Source organism: Heteronotia binoei, chromosome 5 (genome assembly GCF_032191835.1).
Source record: "Heteronotia binoei isolate CCM8104 ecotype False Entrance Well chromosome 5, APGP_CSIRO_Hbin_v1, whole genome shotgun sequence".
Classification (NCBI taxonomy): domain Eukaryota; kingdom Metazoa; phylum Chordata; class Lepidosauria; order Squamata; family Gekkonidae; genus Heteronotia; species Heteronotia binoei.
Window position 1 is genome coordinate 99,879,649 of NC_083227.1, and position 16,823 is coordinate 99,896,471.

General features: G+C 40.7%; 1 protein-coding gene across 1 annotated transcript in view; it reads right to left on the bottom strand.

The window, feature by feature from the left end:
- The window catches only part of IARS1 (isoleucyl-tRNA synthetase 1), a 150,601-nt gene that overhangs the window by 113,529 nt on the left and 20,249 nt on the right, over nt 1–16,823 (bottom strand). The window contains exons 5-8 of the mRNA XM_060239879.1: nt 15,379–15,496; nt 6,096–6,243; nt 1,415–1,502; nt 404–464 (exon numbers count right to left, since the gene is read on the bottom strand). Coding sequence (XP_060095862.1) covers nt 404–464; nt 1,415–1,502; nt 6,096–6,243; nt 15,379–15,496 — 415 coding nt within the window. The remainder of the gene's footprint in view (nt 1–403; nt 465–1,414; nt 1,503–6,095; nt 6,244–15,378; nt 15,497–16,823) is intronic.

Below are 16,823 nucleotides of genomic sequence, written 5' to 3' on the forward strand. Positions count from 1 at the left end.
GAAAGGCTAATTCTATAAGTACTGAAGTCTGAAGGAATTCTATCAAGTACAGAGTCTGCTAGATAGTGAATATAACAACAGTGTTCCATAGGAAGACACAGTAAACTCCCAACTCATTAGCTCTATGAACAATATTCTCTTAATCAGGTTAAGACACTGGAAATGGGTCACAGCACCATGTACTCCTCCCAGAATATTTCTGCACTCTGCAAATGAGAGTTATTATTTTTCTTCCATAAGCTCTGTTCCAAACTTGTAAATATAAATCTGAACATGTGATCTTTACAAAATATTGCAAAAAATAAGCAAATCAAAACGATCAAGTATTGTAAATAAAACATGACAAGGAATATGAACCTGCAGATATTCATCTTTGAATTATATTGAGACAAATATTATTTACCTTAATAAAATACTCAAACAGAGGTTTATACTTCTTCCCTTTAAGCCTAATGCCAGGAAACCTGAAATATATATTTTAAAACTGTGTTAACATTTTATTAATGTCCCAGAAGAGTATTCAAAGATGTGCACAATATTAGAAAACATCAATAAAGCCTGATCTCATCTGATCTTAATAGCTAAGCAGGGTTGACTCCGGCAAGTACTTGAATGGGAGGTCTCCTTGAACTACCAGAGCCAGGAGGAAGGGGCAGCTTTTATTTAGCCACCTCTCTGAATATCGTCCATGCCCCCAGTAGGGGTCCGTTGCCAGAGGTCACGACTTTCAGGTGTACCCACACACATCTGACAAAGAGCTGTGTTTCTTGAAAGCTTATGCTACAACAAAATTTAGTTAGTCTTAAAAATGCTACTGGACTCTTTACTATATATGGGTTAGTGGAACAGCAATCTCAGATCGTTGATCTACTAGTAGTAGAACAACAATCTCAAGAGTTCCCTAAGAACTCTCAAGTGTATGCCATCAGGACCTGGAGACTTATTGGTTTTAATTTCCCCAAGAGGTCTAATATTTCATCTCTTGTCACTTCTATCTGACTCAGTTGCAGACTTCCTTCCTGAAAATAGTGGCTGAAGCATGGGCACATGCCCCATACTTTCCACAATGAACACAGAAGCAAAAAAGTCACTGAGCTTTTCTGCTATCTCCCCACCTTCCTTTATTCTTTAGTCATCCAAAGACTCAACTGCTTCTCTGGCTTGTTTCCTGCTCTGGATATATTTAAAGAAATGTTTATTGTTTGTCTTGATGCTCTTAGTCACTTGCTTCTCACATTGTCTTTCTGCAACCTGTAGAGGCCTACACCAAATCCTTAGGCAACTGAAGTACACAGAAGCACTTACCATAAGCCACTACACCAAGAAAACAGATTTTTCTGTTACCTCTTAAAAATTATTATTAGATATGAAATCTAGACAATGTGCACCAATGCGCACCAATTTATCTACTTGCCTGTCAAGTACTGAATATTCCTTTTCAGATTTGTAGAGGGATACCAGCCTAGCTTCCATCAAAATGAAGATTTTCCCTGTATTTTTGTCTGGAAAGAAAAAGCAAATATACTATTTCTGCACTCTCACGGAAACAGAGATATGAACACACAGAATTACTTGATTGTTTTAGTGTAAAAGCCCAAAGATGTATTACCAGGAATGTAATTATATCAAAAGTAGTACCTATATCACCTACACTTTACATCAAAAAGAATCTGCTCTGAAATCTACAATTGCATAAGCTCTAGGCTGGTTCATATGTAAAAGCAATCCATGATTTGTTGCTTCAAAAAAGACCCTTTAAGAGAAGCACAGGGCTTGCTCACATCATCCAGTCACCCCTTCCCTTCTCCACTCACACACCAAAAACACGTTTTTGGGTTTCTGGCAAACCACAACTTTCTGTTGTACCCAAACAAGTATGTAAAGGATTTCTGCTCCAACTGCAAAATCAGGTTACCAATCTAGAGAGCGTCAGAATTTGGAATACTTGTTTTTAGAGACAGTGCAAGTCACATCTTGCTAATGTAGATGTAACAGCAAACCACCATTTTCAGAAAACTCTATATGTAAGAGGAAGGATGAGGAGGCATCATGCAAGTAACCCTTAGGCTCATGGGCTCACTTGCATAGCACCAAACCATAGCTGGCAGTAACATTTTGAAAAGGCTCAGTTCAGACATGGTGCCAAAACACGATAGAAAGTTTAAATATAGACATAGTCAACCTTTTTTTAAACCATTGGTTTGACACTGCACAGCAAACCAAAATAAGCAACTGTAACTGGAAAATCATACAAGTGCTGAGATCTGCCATTACTTCTGAACTGACAAAAATGCATTATAGATGCCACTCCACTTCTGAAGGCTGCTGCATATACATCTGAGTACTGAGCAGATGAAAGTGGAAGAGCACAAGTGGTTCTTGCCCTCAGTTCTCTTCAATAACTTCGCTCTTGTGAATAACTTGGCTCTTGAGAGCTAAGCAAAAAGATTAGACTTTATGATGCGGCTTCACAGAGCTTTCAGGGCAGGTCACAGTGCAAAATTAAAGACAAACAATAGAAATCATTAATACATTTATTTATAAGCAAAATGAATACCGGCAAGAATGAAGACAGGTTTCCTTTTTAAAGGTAGACTGAATTTGGAACTACCCCAAAACTTTTTACCCATCAAAAAATTCTGCAAGCTTTACCCATTTCCAAATTCAAGTGTGATTTTAAATATATTTTAAATTTTAAAAACTTAAAAATATATTTTAAATATAAACTGTGATTTTAAATATAGCCTTTTTTCAAAAAGACTTGCATTTGCCATCCACATTTTTCATGACAGCTATGTGTCCTGGTAATTTAGTGACTAGCTACTTCACCCGATGCCTCCCTTTACATACAGTATGGTATTAGTAGGCAGCAAGCATTTCCATTAAGGATAAAATCAGTGACTTCAAGGCCAGGAATGCATATCAATTCTCAGAATGGAAAATTTGTTTTCACTACACAGGGCAATGTATAGTGGAAGAGAGAGCAGAGTACCTTCCTTCAGGTCAGCTGCTGAGTAATGGCAAGACCTAGAAGTTTGGTACTGTGGTGAATGAATAAATAATGTGTCCCAAAATAACCTGATGAATCCTGCTATTACTGGTACCCCCAAGGTAGTGTATGGTAGCCTGCAAGTCAGATGTACACATAAACTCATATTTTGCTTAAAGCACCAATAGGCAGACAGTTTCAGCTACTGGCTGCCAGAACCAGGGCTTTTTTTGCAGTGGCTCCTGTATTATCACAAGTAAAACTGCCTTCCTTCCTTAATGCATAAGAAAGGCTCCTGTGTTATTAGCATTCTGGTCCCATTATAAGAGAGCCTTTCCAAATAAATATTTTTAATGGCGCAGAAATGATCTCCAATTGTCTGTTTTTAAAAGTATTCATAGATGTTAATTGTTTCATCTGATAGGGATTTAAAACAACACTGTAACCCATCTTGAGTCTGTGTAAAAAACACATTAAATAACTACACTTGAAAACCATACTATGGTAAACACCATCCATGATTTGGCATGATGTCTGAACTGGACCCGAAAAAGGATTGTATCTTTACAAAAGAACATTGCCCAAAACTGTAATACACACTAAGCTTAGCAGACAATGAATTGAAAAACCATTATTTCCTAGTAAGGACATTTTCCTATTATCCTTCTAACATTAGAAGGCAACTTGGATCATCCTAGGTAGGTAAATCAGAGAGCAAACCAATCAGATGAATCATAATGAACTAAACAAAAGCTACAACAGTTTGAAGAAAAGCACTTATATAAGCATTGTGCTCTCCTCCCTCCAGCCTTTGTTAGACTTATGATGACAACAACATGAAGTTAGCTTCCAATACCACTGTTTTAAAAATAAAGACAACAAAGTTGCTAGCTTTCTCTAATTTATACACATAATAGCGGGAACGCCATAGTAAATACAATCTGGGACGCCTGCACTGCTGACACTGCTATTATGCGTGTAAATTAAAGAAAACTAGGAATTCAGGAATGACACGGTTATTGACAGAATATTTTTGGCACTATTGGACCTGGAAAATTGTACAATATTTAAGATCCAAAATGGCTAGCAAAGCGGACCGGTTCTCCGTTGGACCACCTATTTTTAAACATTGTACTGAATGTAATATAGTGGCTTTCAGCCAAATAAGCACAGTAGGAGCATTGTGGAACTTATGAGGTTTTAACATGGTGATATGTACTGGTGATATTTGTTTTGTATTTTGTATTACTTATTATTCACAACAAGTTAAAATTGTATTTTACATAGAGAATTCTCTTTTCGTTTAAGATTCATGCAGCAGAAAAAAACAGAACAGCTGAAGAAAATAATCTGCCAGGTCTCGAAAGGCTATTCAATGTTCTTTTCTCAGTAATCTGAATATCACTTTACACAGACCCCACAAAATCATTCTGTAACACTTAGAAATCAAAACAGCAATGACCATTTCTGTCAAGGTATACAACCATCTTTACAGCGAACATCATATCATACTCAAGACTCTATTGCACTTAAATATTTCTTAAAATATAATTATTTCTTAAAAGAAAACTTAAATATTTCTGGTTTTACTGAAACTTTCTGCAAAAATAGGTGTGATTTCCTTCCATTTTTTTCCATGTTAGCATGGAAAACAGAGCTCTTTCGCCAGGCTTTCAGTTGAGGCAGTAGGCGTCACTTGTTACTGGTCTCTCCGCCTCCCATTCCATCCCAGCGCTACAAGATCTGCTGGATCTGGACAATAGGTCACATCTATGAGGCAGAATCTGCCATCTTAGTCTTTGTAATTTTAGATTTTATATATTTTAAACTGGTCTTTTACTGTTTTTATGGTTGACTGTTTTTATGATGTAACCCACCCTGAGTCTGTTCTACGGGAAGGGCAAGCTAAAACTTGAATAAAATAAATAAATAAGCACACTTCTGTCACCTTAAAAATTAAATAGCTCCTATAAGCTTAGAGAAATCAAATTGTCTTCCTTTGCTTATAGAGACCATGAATAAATACAGGTTTAAAAAGGTAAAGGTAGTCCCCTGTGCAAGCACCGGGTCGTTTCTGACCATGGGGTAATGTCACATCATGACATTTTTATGGCAGACTTTTTATGGAGTGGTTTGCCATTGCCTTCCCCAGTCATCTACACTTCACCCCCAGCAAGCTAGGTACTCATTTTTCCAAACTTGGAAGGATGGAAGGAGGAGTCAACCTTAAGCCAGCTACCTGAACCCAGCTTCTGCCAGGATTAAACTCAGGTCATGAGCACAGCTTAGACTGCAGTACAGCAGTACCATTCTGCGCCATGGGGCTCCTTCTAAATATAGGTTTACAGATCCTGAAATGCAAATCTATCATTTTAGAAGACAGGGAAAACCATGAGTGCAAACTGTACACAAAAGTTATGAAGCGAGCTGCAAATGCAATAAAGTAATGTGTTCAAAAGCCTAATTAACAGATGTCAGCAAAATGCTCTTCAGGTGGTTTAGAGAGGTGGCGTGGGCCAAAGCTGGAGCAATTACTTTGCACTCTAAAGGTTTCACTTTCAATCCTGTCTCTCCAGTTAAAACAGGCAGTGGATGATGAGAAGGACCTCTGCCTAAGATCCTCAAGAGCTGTTTCCATTCAGGTTGGACAATATTGACCTTGACAGAGCAGTGATCCAGTTCAACGTAAGATAGTTATGTGTACCATGTAGACCATTATGCATTTGACAGAGTGTCATTTGGTCTATGACTGCCTGCTTCTAAAGCTGAGTATGAAGCTGCCTTATGCAGCAGATTCATAAGAGCTGCCCTGACTACAAGCAACCAGGATCTCAGGCAAGAGCCCTTTTCAAAACTAGCTACCCTTAATTCTAACTAGAGATACCAGGGATCAAACCCAAGAACTTCTAAAGGAAAAGCATATAGCCTACCACTGAACAATGCCCCCTATAATTTAGTAACAATGACTGTAAATCAGGCAATGGCCTAGAGAAAAGACTGCTCTTTGGAGTCAACCTAGTGGTACCTAAAATGCTGAAAATTGGAAATAGAGCATGACATCTGTGCACACTAGAATTATGTATGTCACATCATGATTTGCACTTACCTTTCACCTTCACATACTGCAGTTCTGGATTAACACAGAGAGCCAAGTTGCTAGGCAGAGTCCAAGGGGTTGTTGTCCAAGCAACAAGAGAGATGCTTTCATCTTCTTCAAGTGGGAAGCTAACAATGACTGAAGGGTCTTGAACATCCTTAAAACAAAATATTAGAAGAGTAAAAGTCACACACAGAAAATTAACTTATTTAAGGCATCAGTGAATAAATACCAAAAGCAAAGCAAAAAACTATGGCCAGCAACATCCTCATTACTTATAGCTAAGCATGACTCATGCAAAGACAAGAACAACATAGTAACAAATACACACACTATCTTCCTGAACACCTTAACTTCTACCAACAGCTGGAATAAGCAAATAGACATAAACTATTCAATTTACTACAGAGCCATTTTAAAAAGACAGTTGAGATTTCCTAAGGATTTATTTAAACATCAAGGTTGGGAGCAAAACATCCTGCTTATCTAGATTAGCGTTTCTCAGACAAAGCCAGCACAGCTACGTGCTAACAGCAGGGAGACTTGCATACAGCCATGGCAGTTCACAATGATTTTAATCAGATCCAAAACTTTGCTCGAGGCCAGTGCAATCCAGATTGGCAAGCAGCAACCCAATTTCCAGTTGCAAAACTAATCATAACTCCCTTCAAGCAGCTGCAAATTTTACCTGTTTTAAGACCAGGCTCATCATGAGTCTGGGATCATAAAGGTAATGTACGTGTTTACCTCAGCGTTCCTATCTCAATCACATGCACAGCTAGACTTATCATTTCATGACACACAACTTTCCTGAGGAAGAGTGACCTCCTCACCCTGGTACATGCCTGCTTCATATTTCATTTACAAGATCTCATACAGAAGCAACTGCAGACCCACTAGCCTGCTGACTGGTCACACACCATGAAATGCAACAAAAGAATTAAATACATATTCTTCCAAACAATCTGCTGATGCCTAGAACTACATGTCCTTCATCTAGTCTGATGACAGGGATTTTTAAAAAGTACTAAGGAAATTTCACAGTGATTGTGGAAAGAGGAGGGGTAAATCATGATGGATTAAATTCAGCCTCTGCAGATGCAACGTTCTTCTTCTACCAGTGCACATAATGGATTTGCTTTTCTCCTTGCCCAGGTAACCATGCATCAACATATGCAACACTGAAAAGTCATTTTTATGCATACAGAAATTCAGATATTTCTTTCCCTTTAAACAGCACCAAACTTACTTATTTAAAACATTTTAAACGTTATATTATTCTCCCTACCATCTCCCTCTACCCAAATATACCAAGCCTGACAGTAGATGCTTTCACCATATCTCTACCTAATTATGTCCCTTTGAAACCAGTAAACCTTATCTCTAAACAAATTAGAGAAAATCAGAAAAGACAGGCATTTACACACACCGGTCCACATGCTATATCAGTTATGTAGCTTTTTGTGGCAAATCTTGATAGAAGGATAGTGGTATATAATTTATAAAGGAAATACCATCAGCATCACCATAGTGGAGTAGACCTGCAATCCACCAGGGGATGGCGCTGACAGCTGCAGATCCTTCACATTCCTGTCATCCCAGCAGTCCTTTCTGGTAAGGGAAATTATATATATGTAGGATCCATGAATTCCAATAGCCGCAAGGGCTGGGAGGAAACAGGAAACCACCATTTCTGCCTCTCTTCTGTCAGTGCAGGTATGCTCACCAAAGAGACAAGGAACGCAATCCTTGTGGCCACAGATAATGGGATCTAACCCTCTATTTATTTATTAAATTTTTATCTCACTCTCCCCAAAACCAGCTCAGAGCAGGTGACAACAGCTTATAAATATACTAGGAATAACACCCGTTGTGAAGTAAAATACAATGGGCTCCAGAAAGAGGCTCTGGGTGAGTGCCTCCCCACCCTTCCTGTCTTCCCATCTACCCAAATGAAGTTATTCAGCCTACCCCCACCTCAAGGGGAGCTGATCTCTGCCATCTGGAGAGCAGTTGTAATTCTGAGTGATCTCCAGTCCTCACCTGGAGATTCGTAACAGTGGTCCTCCAGGAGGAAATGGCTGGTTTGTATAGCAGCGTCTATAGCACTATGTCTTTTTGAAGTCCCATCCCTCCTCAAACCCCACCCTCTCCAGGCTTCACCCCTTAAAACTCCAGGAATTTCCTAACCTGGAGCTGGCAACTCTATCTCCTTTCCTTTATCTGCCCCTCTGATATCCATCACCTCCCCCCTCCCTGCAACCTCCACCTAGGGAAAGGACAGCCGTTCTCCACAGTGGGGGGGGGGACCAAAACAACTTACATCATTCTCCTCTCCCTCCTCTGATCTGCACAACAATCCTATAAGATAAGTTAGGCTGAAAGTCTGTGACTGGTCTGAAATCCACAGCAAGAACCTGGATCTGGCAGACCCCACTCTGAAACCCTAACTCCTATGCCCTCTTCAAACTCCACCACAGAATCTCCAGGAATTTCCCACGAGTTGGGAAATTTGCCTGGAATTGGCAGCCCTAATCAGGACTGGCCCAATGAGTTCTCCCTCAGAGGTCTTTAGTGATACCTTTCAGATGAACACTTCCATTTAGATAACATCGTCGGTCTTAAACACAGGACTTCAATCTGTCTCTTGCTTTCCCTCCCTCCCTCGCTCTCTCTCTCTGTATCTGGTCTGCTGCCAGGGAACACATTCCCCTTACCCCCGTCTCTGGCTACTTTCCTTCCAGAGGGAGGAGCCCTCAGCCAATCAAGAGAAGGCTTTCTCTGGCTCTTTCTCTCTTCCTCCTCCCTCAGCCAATTGAGGCAAAGCTTTCTCTGGCTCTTTCCCTCCTCCTCCCTTCCTCAGCTAGTTGAGGGAAGGCTTTCTTTCTCTTCTCTGTCAAGCAGTGCAGCAGGCAGCTCAGCCAATGGGGAGTCGGGAGAGCCAGAAACTGCCAGAACCAAGGTTGGTTGCCTTTTACTGACAGAATCTGCTTGACTGAGTAGCAACAGCCACTCGGGTGGGAAAGAGGAGCAGATTCAAACAACAGCACTCAAGTACTCTTGACTGATGATTTGGTGGGCCAAAGGTTGGTGCAGGACAGTCTCAACCAATCAGGGTGCTCTGTTTTGCCCCACCATAGGGGAATTATACATAAAAGATATACAGTTTAAATCAGTTAAAATAGAACATACAATTAATCAGTTTATAAATACAATAAAATCAATAAAAGAGCTTATATAAAATTCAAAATGGTGTAAAAAGTCATAGAGGGGAGCAATAAGCAAACATCTGAGAAGGAAAGAAAAGAGGCAGGGAAGGGGAAAGGCCAGAAACTAACTGTAGCCTATAGGCTAGGGGCATGGTACTGCCCTCAACCATAGGCCCAGTGAAACAACTCTGTTTTGCCCTGTAGAATTGTACCAGATCTTGCACAGCCCTTATCTCTTCTGGAAGAGTGTTTCATCAATCTGGGGCCAGGCCCAAAAAGGCCTTGGACCTGGTTGAGAACAGTCAGACGCTCTTTGGGCCAGGGACCACAAGAAGATTTGTCATTTGAGCATAACGCTCAACAGGGCATGTACCAAGACAGGTGGTCCCAAAAGGTATGCTGGTCCGTGACTGTTAAGGGCTTTGAAGGTCAGCACCAGAACCTTGAAATTGATTCAATCCTCAATCTGCAGCCAGTGCAGCTGACTGAGTACTCTAGATGACTCCAGGTAGATAATTCAAAAACTGGAGTCATGGTGTAACTGGAATCACAATGTAAGAACCAAGTTTTAAAAACAACCAACACGCTACAAAGATTTACTGCACACAATATGATTTCAAAGATTTTCAGAATTATAATTACAGGAACCTTTCAAGGATACAAAACCAATGACATAAGCAGCCACAATCTGCAATGTCCATGAAAGCCTTGAAGATTTCAGAAATTTGTAACAGCAGCGATAGTAACAACCATCACACAGGCATCCGGATAAACATTTGTTTCATTTTTCAACATGCATTTAGAATGCCAAGCTAACCACGCCTGTACATAAGAACATAAGAGAAGCCATGTTGGATCAGGCCAACGGCCCATCAAGTCCAACACTCTGTGTCACACAGTGGCAAAAAATGTTATATACACACATACACTGTGGCTAATAGCCACTGGTGGACCTGTGCTCCATACACTGTGGCTAATAGCCACTGATGGACCTGTGCTCCATATTTTTATCTAAACCCCTCTTGAAGGTGGCTATACTTGTGGCCGCCACCACCTCCTGTGGCAGTGAATTCCACATGTTAATCACCCTTTGGGTGAAGAAGTACTTCCTTTTATCCGTCTTAACCTGTCTGCTCAGCAATTTCATCGAATGCCCACGAGTTCTTGTATTGTGAGAAAGGGAGAAAAGTACTTCTTTCTCTACTTTCTCCATTCCATGCATTATCTTGTAAACCTCTATCATGTCACCCCGCAGTCGACGTTTCTCCAAGCTAAAGAGTCCCAAGCGTTTCAACCTTTCTTCATAGGGAAAGTGCTCCAGCCCTTTAATCATTCTAGTTGCCCTTCTCTGCACCTTCTCTAAAGCTATAATATCCTTTTTGTGTTGGCTTGATGAGACTGGCATTGCTCCATGTTAATACGGCTTAGTTTTATCAGTCTGGCCAGTGTAAGGAGTGGCTGGAGCAAAAAATAACGAAACAGGTGCATACCAGATGCCTTCCCAATGGCTGTTACTGTGGATATTTCTATGGCTATCACAAATTTCTGAAATCTTCAAGGCTTTCGTGGACATTACAAATTGTGGCTGCTAATGTCAACAGTTTTGTATTTGTGAAAGTTTCCTGTAATTACATTACTGAAAATTCTTTGTAATCATATTGTGTGCATTAAATCCACAAGGATAATGGCAGCAAAATCAAGCAGCCAATATCCGTTTCACAGGGTCCCAATGTGTTGAGAACTCAGCAGAAAGGCAGTGAAATAGAGCCATACAAAGAGAAAGGAGGAGCATTTTCCCAATTATGCAGAGAAATATCTCTTTGTGAATTTTAGTGGGAGGGAATGAAATAAAAACACTCCCAAAAATAGACTGATGAAGACCGAATAATTCCTTATTCCCAGTTGATGTCAGCTGAAGAGCAAACAACAAATGGAAAACAGAGGAGATTAGATTAGTCTAGCCCCTGAGCACTTACATTACTGAGGAAGGCAGAGAAGACTTAGGCGGCAACAAGACTTCCCAACTGGGCAGTCTTCGCAGTGGAGGACGGTAAGCAGTGGGGTGCCGCAGGGCTCGGTACTGGGTCCCATGCTCTTTAACTTGTTCATAAATGATTTAGAGTTGGGAGTGAGCAGTGAAGTGGCCAAGTTTGCGGATGACACTAAATTGTTCAGGGTGGTGAGAACCAGAGAGGATTGTGAGGAACTCCAAAGGGATCTGTTGAGGCTGGGTGAGTGGGCGTCAATGTGGCAGATGCGGTTCAATGTGGCCAAGTGCAAAGTAATGCACATTGGGGCCAAGAATCCCAGCTACAAATACAAGTTGATGGGGTGTGAACTGGCAGAGACTGACCAAGAGAGAGATCTTGGGGTCGTGGTAGATAACTCGCTGAAAATGTCAAGACAGTGTGCGTTTGCAATAAAAAAGGCCAACGCCATGCTGGGAATTATTAGGAAGGGAATTGAAAACAAATCAGCCAGTATCATAATGCCCCTGTATAAATCGATGGTGCGGTCTCATTTGGAGTACTGTGTGCAGTTCAGGTCGCCGCACCTCAAAAAGGATATTATAGCATTGGAGAAAGTCCAGAGAAGGGCAACTAGAATGATTAAAGGGCTGGAGCACTTTCCCTATGAAGAAAGGTTGAAACGCTTGGGGCTCTTTAGCTTGGAGAAACGTCGACTGACATGACAGAGGTTTACAAGATAATGCATGGGATGGAGAAAGTAGAGAAAGAAGTATTTTTCTCCCTTTCTCACAATACAAGAACTCGTGGGCATTCGATGAAATTGCTGAGCAGACAGGTTAAAACGGATAAAAGGAAGTACTTCTTCACCCAAAGGGTGATTAACATGTGGAATTCACTGCCACAGGAGGTGGTGGCGGCCACAAGTATAGCCACCTTCAAGAGGGGTTTAGATAAAAATATGGACCACGGGTCCATCAGTGGCTATTAGCCACAGTGTGTGTGTTTATATAAAATTTTTTGCCACTGTGTGACACAGAGTGTTGGTCTGGATGGGCCGTTGGCCTGATCCAACAAGGCTTCTCTTATGTTCTTATGGTAGTTCTCTGCCCTTATAATTCCTTGTGGGCCAAATGTCTCAGCATTTTTTGACAGGAAATAGCAAGAGTTTAGATATAGAAACTAGAATACTAACAGTTGAAATATTCCAAAACCCTTCACAGGAAAATTGGTGGCTGTACAATATATCTTGATCTTCTATACAGCCCAGAAAGCTCTCCTTCCTTCTACCTACATACAAACCCACACAGTGTGGTTCTCAATTTATAGGACAGAACCTAATATTAGTTTGTAGATTTAACATGAGCTCTGTTCATTACAGCATAAAGAAGCCTTCAAAACACATACAATATACTCCTAAAAGTAATCATCTGTTCTTTAAAAGCCTATTAGAAACACAAATAAGAATATATTGAAAATCCCATTGTGTTACATAAACAGAGTAGTAATTTACCCTTTATCTAATAAAAGCAAACCTGAATAAAAAGACCTTGGAACACTTTTCCAAATTTCTTAGGCTTGGAAGCCAGAAAGTCTAGGGAAAGTACCAAAACCTCTAAGGAACTGCTGAGGACCTCTTCTTATGCAATCCCTGCAAATATAAACTTGGCATTGGATAGTAATGTGAAGAAACAAATCAATCTCAGACTGATTGTGTACAAGCAACAGCTTCCAAAGAATTAATAATCAAGATCAAGTCAATAGTCATGTGCTGGATGTAGTGCAAAAGAAATCCTTGGCAGAACCTCTAAAAATGTTATTTTATATTATATTTGTATTATACAAGCAGAATCCAGAAAGAACTTGTGGAAAGCATCTAATTTCCCACTCCTTCAATATTTCCTCTTTGCCTTTCCTGAAAGCCCCCACAGCCTTATCATTTTCCTGATTCTCTCCTTCTAGGGCTGTCAACCTCCAGGTGGGGCTCAGAGATCTCCCAACTACAGAGATCATTTCCCCCTTAGGGTTGACAACTCAAGGTTTGCAGAGGGAAGCAACCTCAGCAGAGTATCGTACCATACAGTCCCCCCCCCCCACCCCCAATAAGCCATTTTCTCCAGGGAATTGATCTATGTCATCTGGAGATCAATTGAAATTCCAGGTGACCTCCAGCCCCTACCTGGAAGCTGGCAACCCAAAATTCTATGGAGGAAATGGCAGCTTTGGAGTCAATGCGGCACTGTACCCTTCTCGGGTTCCTCCCCTCCTCAAAACACACCCTCCCCAAGCTCTAGTCCCCAAATCTCCAGGCATTTCCTACGCTGGAGTTGCTAACCCTGCTTCCTTCTCACACAATAAGCTATCTACCTTTATCAGCTCTTCCCTCTCACCCCCCACCCTGGCAGCCTCTACCTAGAAAACCTGTGGCCACTGGGCAAGGCCCACTTGTATGGTAGAGAACCCTCAAGGACCTGTGGGATGGCACCTCGCTTTCTGCTGAATCCCCCTCCCCACACTATTTCCTCTTTCCCTCCTCCTGGCAACCCCTATATCCTCTCGCCTTTCCCTGACTCATTTTCTCTTTCACAGCCGCTCACCAGCCTATCTTTTTTCTGCCTCACGTCTTCAGCTATATTTATTATTTATTTCATTTATACCCCACCTTTCTCCACAGTGGGGACTAAAGCAATTTACATTATTCTCCTCTCCTCCTTTCTATCTACACAACAACCATGTGATGTAGATCAGGCTGAAAGTATATGACTGGCCCAAAATATTCCAGCAAACCGCCACAGCAAGATGGGGATGCAAACCTGCGTCTCCCAGCTCTAACTGCTGGCTTTCATAGAGTGCCTATGTTGTTCCTGTTTTGTTTCAGAATGTCTTCATCATGTTATATGTTCATCTGCTTTTCAGCCCTGTCTATAAGTTTGAATAGTTTTCTTCCATTTCATTTTATCTGAAGAAGTGTGCTTGCACATAAAAGCTCATACCTTGAATAAAACTTTACTGGTCTTAAAGGTGCCACTGGACTAACTTTATTCTACAAACACCTTGACTTGGACCTGGCAACCTATCACCAGCTAGTGGAGGGGCCTCAGAATAGGAGTGATGCAATTCCACTGACTGGCCCGAGATAACAAACTACTACATTTTTCAACAGCTGCAGTTCCCAAACTGTCTTCAAGGGCAACATTAATGGGGTCTTGGATCCTACAACTGCACCTGTCAGAATGCAAGCAGAAATCTACAAGATTCCCAATGTTTGGCCCAATGGCATAGCAAAATAGGTGTTAGATGTTCTGGAGGCTCAAACAAAGGAATCCTGATTGGTATTCTCTTTTTAAAGTATTCTGGCAGTTGGTTACTTCCTCTTGAAAGCACCTGGAGGACCATCCACCTTGATCAAAAAACCCTGCCTTTAATGGCAAACGATATGTGTTTTCCTGCACTTCTGGCATATGAAGGTCAAGGGTCTTGGGCGCAAAGGACATGGGTCTCAATACTCTGAGCCAATCATGACAAGGCAGCTTCTGAACAGTTTTTTTAATCTTCTAGAACTAAACATCGGGGAGGTTTTATCACCAAGCCAAAAAATACCTCCAACAGCTCAGAGATAGTATCCTGTCGCAAGCTAGGGAAACAGTAAACCAAATGGACTCATCCCTATGAAGTTTACATATTTTTATTATACTCCCAAATGGACTGGCACCTGAACAACTTAGGCTGGATGCCTAGCCTTCACATTAAAATAACATGAATGATAATCTGGCCGCAATCTGAAATAGGTTATAAGAAATGCAGCAGGTGGAAAGTTATCCTTCAGTGTTCCTTCGATTTGCTTAATCAGTTATTCAATGAGAAGAACGCAGACATAATGTGAGGCCTCTTAACTATTCTTAGATGAGCCCGGATGTCTGTATCAGCCTTCAGAAGGTAGATGCAGAAAATGGTACAGATCAAAACTGTAAAAAATTAGCCCAGCCTTTATAAACAAACACAAATGAATCACTTTGAAGCATACTGGCAAACCTTCACTTCACCTTGACAAGGCTACCTAACCCTTCCAAATAGAAGTACAATACACAGATAAATTTCATGTATAAGCATACAAACCTTATAATTCTGGTGAGACTCAAAGTTAGAAAGGGGTGTGTTGCATGCCGTTGAGAAAGGCATGACTTTAACTCCTCTGTATACCAGCCCTTTGTCATACAGCTGTTTGAAAACCCACCTGAAAAAAAAATACAATATATTCATTCAAACAGAATGGGAAGTTTGTTAGCACTAAAGAACTTTACCGTAGAGACTTTGAAAACACAAGTTATTGCACCATTCTTCAGCACATGTAGAAATGGCACACCCACAACTTCTGTCCAAAGCTAGTTTTCTTCCCCAGGTGATTATATTGTGAATATTTTTGTAAGTGCGTCTTGGTTTGTTGCAAGGTAAAGCACTTCCAACACAGAAGAGAACATATAGCAGTAACAATTCAGATGTTCAAGCAGATAAAGCAGGGCTTCCCAGAAATGCCTTATCATCTCACAAACAAAACTAAACAGGTCTCTGTGTGCATCCCTGTTAACAAAGAATCCCAAAACAACCTTTTAAACACCACACTACTGTTCTTGACTCTGGTGCCTATTCCCCATTTACACTGCTAAGCTCATACAGTCACATGGCTGTTCTGTCCAATCACTTCCTTCATTCCTCAACCCTGACACTAGCACCTATCCTTTCACACAGATTATCGGTACAGCTTCCTTCATCCATAAACCCAAATCTTCCAAAGCAGTAGAAGCATGCACATCAAGGTGATCTACTACTTATTGCTTCAATAAAAATGCCGCCAAATACGCATCTAAGGTCACTTAGAACTAATGACATCCCTTCATTCCCAAGAGGGTCTTGCACTAAGTCATTAAGCCTTCACTTTCACAACATCTTCTCTGAAAAAAAAAGGTAGGAACACACACCAGATAGGCTTTTACTGCTAGGATACATTAAAAATGATCATTCTGTTATTAGAAGAGATGCAGGAATACAGAACAGTGTGCTACCCTTGCCAAGATATCAGAGCCTTCAAAAGCTTTTAACAGACCTAAGTCAGTTTCTTCAGCTAATTTTTCTAATAGATTTTTTTTACTAGAACAGAAATCCAACTCTCTTGTGAAAATGTAGAATTTTTTTTTTAACTCAGAGGAGTGAATCTGGTAAACTAAATTCAAAGGCAACTATTCCCTCTTGTGGAATTTTCTTCAAATGCAGGTAAAGAGCCCATTTTTTTTCCTGTCAGAATCTTAGTTGCATAACATTATTAGAATGAAGAAACTCAGCACTGCCGGAATAAGTAAACTATTTGCTACCAGAGACAAAGAAATTTACTACAGGTCTGTCTTACAGACATAAAAATATAAGATTACTAGTAGCTGCAAAAACTATTTGTACTGCATTTGAACGTTTCCATACCACTAAAATCCAACTAGGCACCAATAATGCAATACCAATGCAGAACCTCAGCATCTCTAAGCAAGATATCATATTATATACAAGAAGTGCAG